This window comes from Muntiacus reevesi, chromosome 2, assembly GCF_963930625.1.
Source record: "Muntiacus reevesi chromosome 2, mMunRee1.1, whole genome shotgun sequence".
Taxonomy (NCBI): Eukaryota; Metazoa; Chordata; class Mammalia; order Artiodactyla; family Cervidae; genus Muntiacus; species Muntiacus reevesi.
In genome coordinates, this window is record NC_089250.1 from 68,183,617 (window position 1) to 68,197,612 (window position 13,996).

Consider the following 13,996-nt stretch of genomic DNA (forward strand, 5'->3'; position numbering starts at 1 on the left):
CGAGAGCAGAGGAGTAAGAGGGCTTGATGAGCAGCCCCTGGGCAGGGACTGAAACTAACCCGTCACCTGAGTGGAGACGCGGTGACTTGAGAAGAATGCCGGGAGCATTTCTGTGAAGGGGAGCAGTGCTTACGCAACCTAAAGAATGCCCTGTGAGCTCACAAATGTGGTGACTCGCGGGGAAGGGAGGGCCGAGCGGAGGCTCGCTGTCCTGGGAAGAGGTCACACATGTCGACCTTCTGGCCTGGTGTTCTGATGTGGGCTGGGATTTCTGCTACCAGAAGACGTAACCAGAATTTAAACTCGCCCGCTCCCACTTTCCAGTGATGTTCTCGGAGGACACAGACCTCCCTTGGGCTCCCCAGCCCTCCTGGGACCCCTCTGCGTCTCCGTGTCAGAGGGGACGCACGCTCACCGCGCTGAAGCCTGGGACCTCGAGGGAGCAGTCGGCCTGCTGCCGCAGCCAGTCCAGCAGGCTCTTACTGGGAATGGCTTTCTCGGCCGGGCTGCTGGCGGCCGGGGTCGGCTCCGGGGTCGACGTGGCGGGCACCGGCCCTTCGGGAGGGTGTGGGGTGCTCAGGGGAGCCTGTCCTGGGTCTTCATGGACTTCCTGGATGGAGGGAAGACGAGGATGTGCCCTTCACCGTGACAGAATGAAAACTGGTTTCTTAAAGGACTCTTCCCACCAGAACAGGACTGCCCGTGCCCAACCGCCGATCCCTGCCACGAGTTCCTGACGTGGCAGGAGACCCCTCCATCCGACTGCTCGCCTCCCCACCTGGCTCCGTGGTGACCTCTGTGCCATCCCACCTGCTCAGGCTCCCTCCTGCCATCTTCATCACCAGCATGGACGGTCCCCGTGACACTGGTCACTGCACTCTGCTCCCCCATGGCACTCGTCACAGCTTTTCATGTAACAGAGAGTGCCACCCTGCAATCGACTCACCTGGTTCTCCCTCTGCATATGTACCCGCCCGTGTCCCCAGTGCCTGTATGGGGTCTACTAATAACATATATCAGTGCTAAATGTCTCCATGATAAGATCTTCAAAATACTCTGAAGCCAAGAAAAAAATACTTCACGTACTCCACTGGAATTCTATGATCACGACAGGGAAAACTACGGCTTTGTGCCGCTGAAAAACAAGACCACCTTCTTAAAGACACTGGGGAACTGGGAAGGGAAAGTACCTGGCATTTCAGCTTCCCAAATAATAGAGAAAATCAAAGAGAAAGACATCTACCGAACAATACAGCAGAGCTCCCTGGCTGTAGAGGACCAAGTCACTGGTTTGGTTCCCTGGTTTGCCACTTACTACCTGTATATCTTAGGCAAATCATTCAATGCTTTTAAGTCTCAGCTCATTTCCAAAACGGGAACAGTAACCACACCTTCACAGTGTTGCTGTGGACATCATACAGGGCAATCATGTAAAACCCTCAACGCAGTGCCTGCCAGAGGCACTCAACACTCGTCACTATCATTCCTTTTAAAGTAGTAAGAAAGCAAGAAATGCCGGTTCCTGCTTCAGAGCCGGAAGTCCAACAAATGGGACAAATCAAAACACAAAGAGAGAAGTCAGTGGGCTCTGACACAGTAAGCAGAGTCAGAGGGGATCTCTTGGGCACTTTTCTGTTTCTGACAAGGATTTCTATGTGACCTCAGCAAAACCTCGCAGTGACCCTCAGTGGTAGAAGCTGCGGCCCCCAGTTTAGAGAGGGGCAGAGCAGGGCTCGATGATGAGCCCAAGGTTACCCAGCAGGTCAAACAGCAGCCGGGCTAGGACTGAAGTTCAGGATGTCCTGACCCCCAAGTCCCTGCTCCTGGAAAGCCCACTGCTGCAGACCCAGCCCTACTCCTGCTTCACTCGTTTGATCCCCAGGGGCTCCGAGGCCCTGGAGGCTGGGCTGTTTCTCTGTGAAATGGGGAGACCTCCTGACTCTGTCTTCAGGGTGCAGGCAGGTTAAGAGCCCTCGATGGACTAATATCTATTTCTAGAAAAGACTGAGGACAACTGATGACAAGAGGGAACAAGCAGGACAGCTGAAACAGGGAAAAAGATCCATAAATCAAAAGCTGTTGTGTCTGAGGAAGAAGGGTCTACTGCTCAGTGTACAGAGGTCAAATGTGCACCTCATATACCCACCAAGACGCCCGCCTGCAGGGTTTGCTCCTTCAGGAAGATGAGGTCCACCCCTCCGTCAACATGTTTCCGCCTTCCTCTCCGCCTCCTGGAGGCAGCGTCGTCTCTCCTGAGGCTCCCGTTGACAATCTGTCCAGTCACTGGGTGGATCAGGCCAGCTTGCAGGATGCCCGACAAGTCCATGCCAAGGGCTCCTTGCAGTGAACCGATAGCCCCGATCTTGGGGGTGCTGGCGCCCACTGGGAAAGGGGATGTGGCCCCCGGGGACCCCTCCGACGGGCAGGAGAGGTCTATGGCTGACTCTCCATGCCAGCCGTTGAGGACGATGGGGGGGTGCCCGTGGGGGGCCGGGAACTGCTCCAGGTTCCGCGTCTTCGGGTCTCTCTCTACCTCGAACTCGTAAGGACGCCTGTGCTTCTGTTCATCCTTTGTGAAAACTGGAGCCAAGAAGCTCTCCTGCAAACACACAGATGTGGCAAAAGAGGTCTGAATGCCACCTCTGTGGCTCAATGCCGGCTCTGTCTCCGCCCCAATTTCCTTGGGACTAGTAATCACCTTCTTGGAACTTCTTTCAACTCAAGCCTTCTCAAACTTCAGTATCTACTCACCTGGATAGCTTGTTAAAATGCAGATTCCACTTCAGTGGGCCTGGGCTTCTGCATTTCTAACAAGTTCCCAGGTGCTGTGAAAGCTCCCAGTCCACAAACTACACTTGCAATTGCCAAGGCCATAGTTTAGGGAATCTCTACCTCAGCTGTACATCAGAATCAACTGGGCAGTTAAAAAATAAAAAAAAAATAAAGCCAATACCAAGTCTGCACCCTGGACCAATCCAACCAGAACCTGGAGCTTCTCAAGGTCACAGTGGAGATCAATGTGCAGCTAAGAGCTAGTGTGATAACTACCTACCTTAAACTTGAGTCCTTGAGTTTTCACTTGCATTTACAAACCTCAAATAAAACTCATTCCACTGTTGACATCCCCCATTTCTTTTAAAAAAAATATTTTAAAAATTTATGTATTTGGTTGTGTCGGGTCTTAGCTGAGGCTCTCAGGATCTTTTTTGTGGCACACGGGCTCGCCAGCCATGGAACTTGGGTTTAGTTGCTCTGCAGTATGTGGGATCTTAATGCCTTGGCCAGAGATCAAACCTGAATCCTCTGCTTTACAAGGCAGATTCCTAACCGCTGGACCACCAGGGAAGTGTCTGACTTCCTTCATTTCTGTTGGCTGCTACCTACCATTCCCAGTCCTCATGTATTCACCCCTCCCTTTCCTCATACAGTCCTCTGTCATCAAGCCATGTCTGTTAACTCCCTCCATTTCTTTGGATCCACTCCTGCCACTAAGCTGGTCGAGAACTTACCTTGTCCTCAAGTGCCCATCTGCCTCCCCACCCCAGAGGTATGCCCCTTCCTGCCCCCATCGCCCACAAACCAGCACACCACTCCCACTGAGCTGCAAACCCACTTTCACCACGCACTTCCCCGCTCCAAGATTTGAATGAATCACTCGATCAAGATGTGCAAAGTGTCTCCTCCTTTGTTTCAAGGTCAGACACAGCATTCTCAGGGGCTCACCTTCTGCATCTGGGCCACCAACGCTGCACCACTGCTGAAGCCGTGCTCCGATGCCTCTGGCTCCGAGACGCCGCTTCGGGGACCAGCGCTGCCGGTTAACAACGGGGTGGGCAGTGCGCCCGCGGGCTCATACTGCTGGCTGGAGGGCCACTTCCCCTTTAACACCACGTGACAGATGTTATCTAGGCGGTTGATTATCACGCGATCCTATAAGAAAGCACACAAGCTCTGAGGAGGAAGTACTAAGTTATCCAAGTTTACAAAGTCCTTTGAAATCAAGCGGCTTTTTTTCTAACCAGGAGGAGTTGATTAGAATCACTTTTTGAGTCTTAAAAGAAATGGCGCAGTCTGGTCTACGGCCATACCACCCTGAACGCGCCCGATCTCGTCTGATCTCGGAAGCTAAGCAGGGTCAGGCCTGGTTAGTACTTGGATGGGAGAAATGGCGCAGTCTGGACAATGAAGATGAAAAGCTGCAGTACTGTAAATAACGAAGATGTGCTGAACACTTTGGTCTTACGGTCTAATTGTGGTCCTGATACCTTTAAAGTCATGTAACGAATATCTTTTAAGATATTAAACATTTGTCTGAATTGGTGACTCAGAAAGATTCTAAAAGGTTTAATATAAAGGATTCAAAAGCTGAAGATGCTCTGAGTGGGGCATGCAAGCTCCGGGAGGTACCTTTGGCCACTCGGAGAATGAATAGAGCGTTTTCTCCTGGAGCAGCTGAGCAATGGTGGGAGCCCGCGCCTCTTGCAGGTCGTCCCCGAGGTCTCCCGCGATGCCCGAGGTCGAGCTCTTGCTCTCCTCCTCAGAGTACTTCCCTGGATAATCTGGGAAGAGAGGTGTTTTTTTTTAAAGAAAAATGAGACAGGTAGTTGGAAGATTGGAGTGATCTGAAAGATCAGGACATCTGAGCTTTTTTTTTTTTTGGCCACACTGGATGGGGGACCTGAGTTTCCCAACCAGGGATCCGACCCACGCCCCCCACCCCCTGAATTGAAAGAGTGGAGTCTTAACCACTGGACTGCCAGGGAAGTCCCTCTTATTCTTAGAACACTGGCCTACTGTATGCTTATTTATTTTAAACTGATTAATTACCATGTCTTCTATTTCCAGAAGCACTCTATCAGTTAAGCCATAAAGCCACATCCTGCTCCAAGGCTATCCAAGCGGGTCATCTGATAAGAGTCTGCCTCGGTAACCAAACAACACTGGATGACCGCAAAGGCTTCCCCACTTGGTGCGGGTGAGAGGGAAGTGAACACTGTGCTTTGATGCAGTGGCAGGGACGGTGTGGGAAATAGAACATGGCAAGAGGCTGAGATTAATGAGGGAGGAGGAAAAGTCCTGAAACTTACAACGAAGGTAAACAGACCTGATTTATGCTAAAAAATGATGCAAAGGACACCTAGGACATTCAACATCATTGACAGAAAGAAATGGAAATGTGACTCATTCTTTCGGCCTTCAGTGATGAACGTTTATTATCAGCCGTGAAATGGATCTTCAGCCATCATCCGCTTCACAGTGCTGACAGGAGACGAACTGAGTGTAGGAAAAGCTGTGGGCCTCTTCCGCAGCGAGACGACAGGGCGTCCACCCTCCGCAGTGTGGAGGTCTCACTGCTGACTGTGCACCAAGTCCCCCAGGGGGCCGCAGGGACCCCTCCCCAGGAGCAGCACCTCGCCAGGCCAGGGGATTCGAGGATAAACAGGACTGTGGCGGCTCTGGCCTTCTAGGCTCTTAACAGCTCCACGAGGGGCAGGCAGCAGGAAAAAACACTAACAATAAACGAGCAGTTTCAATTATAAACCATGGTGAGGACCATAAAGGGAAAGAAACAAGGTGGCTTGACAGGGAAGAAGGAGGAAAAAATCTGCTGGCAGAAAGGAAGGCTGGGAGAGGGGGCCTCTCAGACGAGAGACCACCCAGGAAGAGGCAGCGGCGGGGGAAGGGTGCCCACGACCTGCTGAGGAACAAGGTGGGGGGCCAAGTATACACAAAGATAGAGGGGTGGTGGTGGAGGTGGGGGCAGGACCATCACCATCATGCTGAGCTTTATGGGCTGGGACAGAAAATCCAAATTATTCTAGTTCCAATGGGGGCGCATCCCTGCCACGTTTTAAGCAGAGAAGGTGATTTTAAATTTTGAGAAAAGAACACAACGCCGCGTGAGAAGGAGTCAGGAAAGAAGAGGCTGGTCCCCCAGCTAGGCCAGAGACTGCTCTTTTGGGCGCAGAGTCCAAGGCTGAGAGACAGGGAGGGCCCTCTTGGCCCCCACCGAGCCTACACCCTGGGTATGGAGGAACCCTTCTGGGGTCTGTCAACGCTCCTTTAAAGCACTGGTGCAAGGGACTCCCCACCGCTGAGCGTGCGGGATGCTCACCAGAGCTTATCAAGTTCACTGCTGCCTCCTAGCCCAGCACAGCCCGGCCCCACGGCCAGCAGAGGACCGAGCACCTCCTCTAACCCATCGCTGCTGGACTGCCTGTGTTCCCAGGACTGAGTAGTTGGTGATTTCCCCCATGACAGAGTTCAAAGAGCAAGGTGTACATACAGCCCCCCGCGTGTGGCAGGGACCCTTTGTGGCCTGGGGCGAGGAGGGTGGGCAGGTCAGGGCTGGCTCCTCTTGGGGCAGCTGAGGCCATAGGGGTGATGCTGCTTCTTGTGGTCCAGCATCTCTGGCCTCAGCCTGGCTAGTGGACACTCTTTAACTTGGGTTCAGAACCCTTCCCAAGAGGGTCAGCAATCACAAGGCAGAAGCCACAGGTGGGAGCTCAGAAATAAAAAGGAAGTCAGAAAGCCCGGGGAGCAGAGCAGGGTCTGCTCTCTCTTTCCCACTTTAGAGCAGCGGTACTCAACATTTTTGGCGCCAGGGACCAGTTTCGTGGAGGACAATTTCTCTAGTGACCTGGCGGTTGGGATGGGTGGAGGATGTTAATGCAAGCGATGGGGGTGGGGGTGGGGACGCTTGTAAAATACAGATGAAGCTTTGCTCGCCCACTGCTCGCCTCTGGCTGTGTGGCCTGCGGAACCTCAGCTTTGGAAGAAGTCAATGTTCCATGTGGGAGGGGCCGGCCCGCCTGAATCCCTGTGTAATAAAACACATGGGCCCTGGCACCAGGCCAGCCACCAACAGGGTACTCTTTTGTTTTTTTTTCTGACAAGGATAAATAAGAACTATCTTTTTGTTCACCCTAATATGCCCTCTTGGTTTTGAAGACATAAAAACAACTGTGAAAAAGTTAAAAACCGTTTGTTGTTGATCAGGATCTCTAATCACTATATTCATATCTGCGTAAAGCATATGCAAATCTCAGGTCACCTAGGTTCTTAACATTTTCAAATCCTTTCCTTACCTAAGATTTCCCTATATCAAAAGATCAAACCTCTTTGCCTTTTTGTTGAGTTCCATGGAATTTGGTTATTATTTTTTTTTTTTACTTAAAAAACTATTTATTTATTTGACTGCATTGGGTCTTAGCTGTGATACTCGAGATCTTTAGTTGCAGCATGTGGGATCTAGTTCCCTCACCAGGGATTGAACCAGAGCCCCATGCATCTAGAGTATGGAGTGTTGGCCACTGAACCACCAAGGAAGTTCCCTAATTTGGTTATTCTTATTTCTGTTGAGTTACTCAAAGGAATCTCAATACAATGCACTGACATTACAACACAGGGTTTTGACAATTAAGTTAAGTGAAAATTGCTCAGTAGTGTCAGACTCTGCAATCCCATGGACTATACAGTTCACGGAATTCTCCAGGCCGGAATACTGGAGTGGGTAGCCTTTCCCTTCTCCAGGGGATCTTCCCAACTCAGGGATTGAACCTAGGTCTCCTGCATTGCAGGTGGATTCTTTACTGAGCTGAGCCACCAGGGAAGCCCAAGAATACTGGAGTGGGTAGCCTAACCCTTCTCCAGGGGATCTTCCCGACCCAGGAATCGAACCTGGGTCTCCTGCATTGCAGGCAGATTCTTTACCAGCTGAGCTACCTGGGAAGACCAACCTTACTAAAGATCACAGTTATTTTTGTGGAGTTCCTGAAAAATGACCCGCATTTCTGTTAAACTGTAGGTTCCTGGCGTTCCCTGGCTGTTCTACTTCACCCAGCTTCAGCACCCTACCTGGTGGAAGAACAAATTCTTTCCCCTCGACGTCCTATACGGCATCTCACGTATACCGGCACACAGCCCCTGCCTAGACCACGCAGCTGATGCAGCCAAGGTGCTACAGTCATCCTTAGCTTTCTGGAATGATCAGATGTAAGCTACTCTGCCTCATTTTCAGAATAAGCCCTGTAGCCTTCGCGTCTAAACATACGGTGGGTGTAAAAGATCAGTTTCAGAAGCGGTAGAACTCTCACCAGCCCCCACGCACTCGCCCTCCCCAGCCTGGGAGAACTTGTTCATCCAAGACACAAGGTCCCACACATGGTACCTTGACTCTGGCAGTTCCTGTCTTTATCGAACTCCTCTTTACTCTCATAATCCATGTCTTCCGGCTTGAGCTCACTCCCTTCAGGATACAGAGGGAGATCTTGGTTCCCTTCTATGCTCTCTTTCCAGGGTTCCTTCAAAAGTTCCTGCTTCACTTGGAACAGCTCGGGTGGGACAGCAGTGGGCTCACCCCTCATTGTGACATTATTGGCTTTACTTATGAAGGGGTCTGGGGGGTAAGCCTGGGGTTTCTCCACTTCAAACTCATCCTTCTCGAGGCCACGCGCCCACCTCTCCACGTGTTTGCAGTGACACTCACAGGCTGCGGGAAGGAAAGGACCCTGAGGTCCAAGAGGCTGGCTTCTGGCCTCCGTGCTCCGTTTCTTGGCTTCCTCTTTGAGGAAGCCGGCCAGGCTCTGCTCCCCGGCCATGCGGGTGGTGGGCTCGCTGAGAGGCGACGCTGCCAGCCTTTCCCGCCTGCCTGCGGCCAGCTCAAGGCTTTCCTCCTCGTTTTCGTCCTCGTCGTCCTCCTCGTCGCTGTGGTTCGGACCCAAAACCAATTTGCTTTCTAAGCTTTTGCTTTCTAGTAAGTCGATTAGCTGCTGGTCAGATGACATGTTTCTTCTGGAGTCGCAGACACTCAGGTTGCACATGTCGACGAACCCGCTCTCGTTCCCTGGGTCCAAAGAAGGGGAGGCGAAGCAGTTGGAGCCCAGCTGCCCAATGCTTTCAGGTCTCGGCCCAGCCTCGCTGCAGCCGAGTTCCCCTTCCTTTGAAAGAGACATCAACAAGTGTTTCTCGTTTTTAATGTTCATCTGAGCTACTCCTGCTTCTAAAGTTTCCATAAAAGAGGAATCTGAGGCTATTTTTGCCTCATGGCCCCGGGGCTGGCAGTCCCCATCTCTGCCTGCGGAAATGGCTGCGGTGTCTTGCCTGGACTCAGTACTGGCACCTGGGCTGCCCTGAAAAGGGCCTGTCTCCTGGCTTAGCGCCTTCTTCCCATACATCATGCTCTCCAAGGACCCAGGCAGCAGACTCTCGTCATGGGTGAGGGAAAGGACATCCTGAGTTTTAGAGATGAAGCTTTCACAGGTCATGTCAGATAAGCTGCCCCTGGGCGGACCAAGGTGATCATCTCTACCTTCGATTTTCACGAGGTTCTCGGGTTCGTTTTCAAGGGATGCGGAAGTCCGGCTCATGTGCGTATAGGCCAGAGACTCGTACAGTTTGGAGTTGGTCTGGTAGAGGCAACAGAGACTGTCTGGGGCCTGGGGGTCGGGTCTTTTGTGCTGGGCGTAGTTCCTGTAGGCGTCCAGGAAGGACAGCTGGGGGTCGGTCATGACGTAGTAGTCGGTGCGGCTCAGGCCGTGCTTGGCGGCGCCGATCAGCAGGTCGCGGTCATGCTTCCCGCACTCCCACCAGACGGGCAGGTACAGGCTGGGCCTGCAGAGCTGCAGGCGCTCGTGCAGCTGAGGACACGTGAGCACCTGCTCCCGGACCTTCCGCAGCAGCTCGATGCGGTACAGCGTTCTCGCGGCCCGCTCTTCCGTGATGGGCTCCACGTAGATGCTGGGATCCAGGGGGCCTGCGAGGGAGAACACAGAGCCCGTCACTTAAGCCCACCTGAGCCCCTGCATCCTTGATCTCACAGCTTGACCACCTGGCCCTGAGCAAGGCAGGGCCTTAGTGGCCCCTCAAAGATGAAAAGCTAAAACAGGAGGGAAAGATTTTATGAAACTTGGACAGACCCGCTGAGGGTAAAAGGAGAGCATGAACACTCCAGTTCTGGAACTATTACTTCCTGATCAGTAAGCCTGTACTAAGGGCCTTCTTACTAGATACTTTATGGATGCTGTTTAGATCTCACAAAACCTTTAGCTACACCAGCATCTGTGTGAGGATGAGGAAAGAGGCTCGGACAAGCTGAATTGCTCAAGGTGTCTGAACCAGAATGTCAGTCTAGGTCTTGTCACATGACTCTGAGATACAGTCTAAGCAGCTCCCTGGTTTTACTGAAAACTGCCCAACTGTGCCACCAGGGGGGCAGAAGGTGGGGGTTGGAACATGCTGCCGTCTGACAGCCCAGAACCCACCCACACTGAGCAGGCGCGACGCTTGTTTCCGCATTTCCTAGAATGTAGTACTATGGTCCAGAGTGAGTGAATCCATTACAACGAGACTGAAGAGAGGCCAGGGGGAAAGCTGGCGCAAATTCCCACTAGGAAGAAATTTCTCAGAGGGGGCCTCTACTGGAGCACAGGAAGTTTAAATGACAGGCCCATATTTTCCGTGGCTACAAGTCAACACACGAGAAAACATTTAAGATTTAGTCTAAGTGAAGGGCAGAGCTCACAGCAGGATAAATCTCTATGAGGCTGAAAAAAGAAAACAGTTCTGTGGCATTTTAATCTGAATTTCAATTTTTGGTGGAGTTACATCATTTTGGGAGAGAGATTTTATTTTATGAGGGTGGGCTCAATTGGAAGTGTGTGGGTTTGGGAAAACCCACTTGTTTTTATGTGAATTCTCTATGCAGCCTGTCTATAGCTAAAACTAAAGCAACTCTGTACTTTGAAAATAAGCTTTTACCCTCTCCCTCCCCCTGGGGAGAGAGTAACAGAGCATCCTCACCACCATCCTTCCAGGCCGGCAGACGACAGACGCTGCGGCACATGGACACGAAGCTATAGAAATAGTGCTCCAGGCTCTCGTCCGACTTCTTGTCCAGACGGGAAATGACGCGAAACTGCGTCCAGTCAAAAGTTTTCTTCTCTTGATCGTAAACGACACCAAAGGAAGACACTGTTCTGTAGAAGTCGGCTTGCTCCCTCCTCGTCCACCTAGAGACAGAATCAGAAAGGAGAGGGAGCGGTTTTCCTTTGTGGCTTTTTGTTGAAAAAAGCTTAAAACAACTACTTGCTGAGTGCCTAGTTGGAGAGTCTGTGAGGTTCACAGAGCAGGCAGAGCGTATCTATTTTATTGTTTATTTTTATTTAAGTTGGGAGGAGTCACTTATAACAATAACAGCCCATCAGCCTACCGCCACCTGCAAATCATGTGTGCATGCTTGTTATCTTTTGACTTACCAGTTTCAGAAATTACCCAGTTCATTTCCTCTTGTGGGAGATAAAGATTAAAAAAAAAAAATACTCTGTAGCCTTAAATATTCTGCCCATGACAACAGAGAATCATAGAATCCTGGAGGATTATACAAGGATTCTATTAGAATCATAGAATCCTGGAGGGATCTTTTGGACCATTAAATTCACTTCCTTCATTTTACAGATGGAGAAGCTGGTGTGGAGAGAGGCGGGGGTCTCCCCTGGTCACACAACTCCCTGACTTTCATCTCACACAGGCTTTCTTCCTGGTCTTAACGTAAGTAGATGGGTGATCTTTCCTATGACACAAAGGCTCTCTAGATTTTATACCCTGCAGGACTAAAATAATGACTTAAGGGAAATGGGTTATTATTTCCCACAACAGTCTTTACCAGGAGCTCTCGTACATGGTACTTGCTACCTCCGGAGGGTCTCAGCTAGGAGTGGGGTGAGGGGTCAGTGGGGAGTGAGAATAAGGGGGGAGGGGGCTCTGGTTCTCTGTTTGGAGCCAAGTGAGAGAACTTTTCTCCTTGAATTACCAAATTTCATAAAGCCATGAATATAGAGAAGTAACTGAACTCACTATGCGGTATTTCAATTCACTGGACATTACAGTAAAAGGATGGATATATAGAAACTCAATCCTAAAGGAAATCAGTCCTGAATATTCATTGGAAGGACTTATGCTGAAGCTGAAACTCCATTATGTTGTTCACATGATGCGAAGAGCCAATTTAGTTAGAAAAGACCCTGATGTTGGGAAAGATTGAAGGCAGGAGAAGAAAGGGACAACAGAGGATGAGACGGTTGGATGGCATCACGGACTCGATGGACATAAGTCTGAGCAAGCTCCGGGGGTAGGTGATGGACAGGGAAGCCTGGTGTGCTGCAGTCCATGGGGCTGCAAAGAGTCAGACACAACTGAGCAACTGGACTGAACTGACTCAAAGAATGTAAGCTTCACTGACCGGTTCTCGTGGCCTCATCCCCAGTCTGTGCTGACCTTCGGCTGCCATTTTGAGCTTAATTCTTAGATGGGCAAGTACCTCCTTCCTTCCTTCAGGGCTGGCATTTCATGGTAGTCATTGCTCTCAAAGGCTTGATAAGGACTGTTGGCTACAAGGCCACTTCAATGCGTGCTATTCATTTTGCTCCTAAAAGAATATGACCTGATGCATATGTTTAAATCACATCCCCAGAGACTGGGGTCCTGTTCATGCAAGTCTGGGAACTGTGAAGAGAGGGTGTCCTAGATCTCATTGGACTCCTGGGCCAGCAGGACACCACCATTGAGGTTGGATTTAACGGCCTCTAGAGACAGCTTGACTCCACACGGGAACATCAGACACACCTGCCCTCCAGCTATCAGTGTTTCCCTGGTCACCTTGACCCAGGGGGCAGCTCAGCATGCCCTCTTTTACCTCTTTTGGGCTTCCTTGTTGATGAGCTCCATCTCTGAGGACCTCCGGAACATCTCTTCCTGGACCCAGTAGCCCTGGTTTCCTAGTCCCAGGACTTCAGGTCGGCAGAGCTCCTTGCGGTTACAGCGTTGGTAAATGGTGACCAAGCGTCGGAGACGAGCAGTGAGTGCAGATGAAACTGGCCAGGGCGATTTGTCTGGGTCGGAGCCATCCTGGGCTTCAAACATCAGTGAGGATATTAGTATTTATAGACAGCATTAAGAAGACTACGGAGACTGGGTTTTTTGGTGGTGGCTGCTGTTTCCCTTAGTTTAAAGAAAACTAAAGTGGACTCTGTAACTTAATGGAAGCAGCTGATATCTAACAGCTTGGGAGCAAGGCACAGCTGGAAAGGCTACAATGGTACTTCAGAAACAGCTTTGGGTGTGGTGGGCTCTGTTCTCTCTCAGATACAAGTGTGCCTGTTTGTGGGGGCAGAATGGACTCAAGGGTCTTGCTCTAAGGTATGGGAAGCCTTCTCTATTTAGAACTATGGGTTTTTGTGTGGCTGGACTTTCTAAGGACCAAAGCCTGCATTAAGTCTGGATTCAGAAAAATAATCAAAAGGACAAACCAAATACTTCTAACTTTTCTCAAAAGAGAAAAAAAAGAAAATCAATGAAATCATGATTTCTTTTCATCCTCAGAATCCATCCTGACTTTCATTTCACTGCCAGGCAGAGGAAGCTGGCCGGAGTCACATTAAAGCTCCATATGCGACTCCAGCAGAGTTTGGTGAAGGTCAACTTTAGTGGCTTTTAAAAACAACCTCCTTAAAAAAACAGCATTTAAAAAAAAATTACGCATGAACTCCAGGATAACTACAAATGGAGATCTTATTTCTCTTTACCTTCAGAAGGACACAGTCTCACCTGCCCGGGTGTCATCCTTCTTTTCAGCAAAAAGGCCATCACCTCCGTCACTGGAACTCTCCTAGGGAAAAATGAAGTTGAGTCATCAGCAAAACTGCAGCTCAGACACCCAGTCCCCATACAGAAGGAGTAAAGATGCACAGGCAACATCTCCTGCCCAGGAACACCTCAAAGATCAAGACGGTCCCTGATGAATAAAGCTTAACTTATGCACAGTCTTCAAAGAGCCAGAAAGCAGTTTATTTAAAATAAGCATTGTTTTCCCCCTGGAATTCTGTGGAATGATTCTGCCTGTAGAGAGAATGAGCTTGAAGAATGATGAACTGGCATGCTCTCCCTGGCAACTACATTTTACATGCACTATTTTAATTGTGAACTTAAATATTTGCTTTAT

General features: G+C 50.4%; 1 protein-coding gene and 1 non-coding gene across 8 annotated transcripts in view; both read right to left on the reverse strand.

Annotated features, from left to right (window-relative positions):
- CHD6 (chromodomain helicase DNA binding protein 6) overlaps positions 1–13,996 on the reverse strand; it is a 192,036-nt gene that overhangs the window by 8,637 nt on the left and 169,403 nt on the right. For all 7 annotated transcript variants that reach the window (XM_065922021.1, XM_065922024.1, XM_065922022.1 and 4 more), the window contains 8 exons: positions 13,603–13,663; positions 12,692–12,908; positions 10,801–11,009; positions 8,171–9,754; positions 4,408–4,559; positions 3,724–3,930; positions 2,147–2,599; positions 416–610 (listed from right to left, as the gene is read on the reverse strand). In XM_065922021.1, coding sequence (XP_065778093.1) covers positions 416–610; positions 2,147–2,599; positions 3,724–3,930; positions 4,408–4,559; positions 8,171–9,754; positions 10,801–11,009; positions 12,692–12,908; positions 13,603–13,663 — 3,078 coding nt within the window. The remainder of the gene's footprint in view (positions 1–415; positions 611–2,146; positions 2,600–3,723; positions 3,931–4,407; positions 4,560–8,170; positions 9,755–10,800; positions 11,010–12,691; positions 12,909–13,602; positions 13,664–13,996) is intronic.
- TRNAC-GCA (transfer RNA cysteine (anticodon GCA)) lies at positions 7,660–7,731 on the reverse strand. The gene has a single exon. It is a non-coding gene; the product is annotated as a tRNA-Cys (tRNA).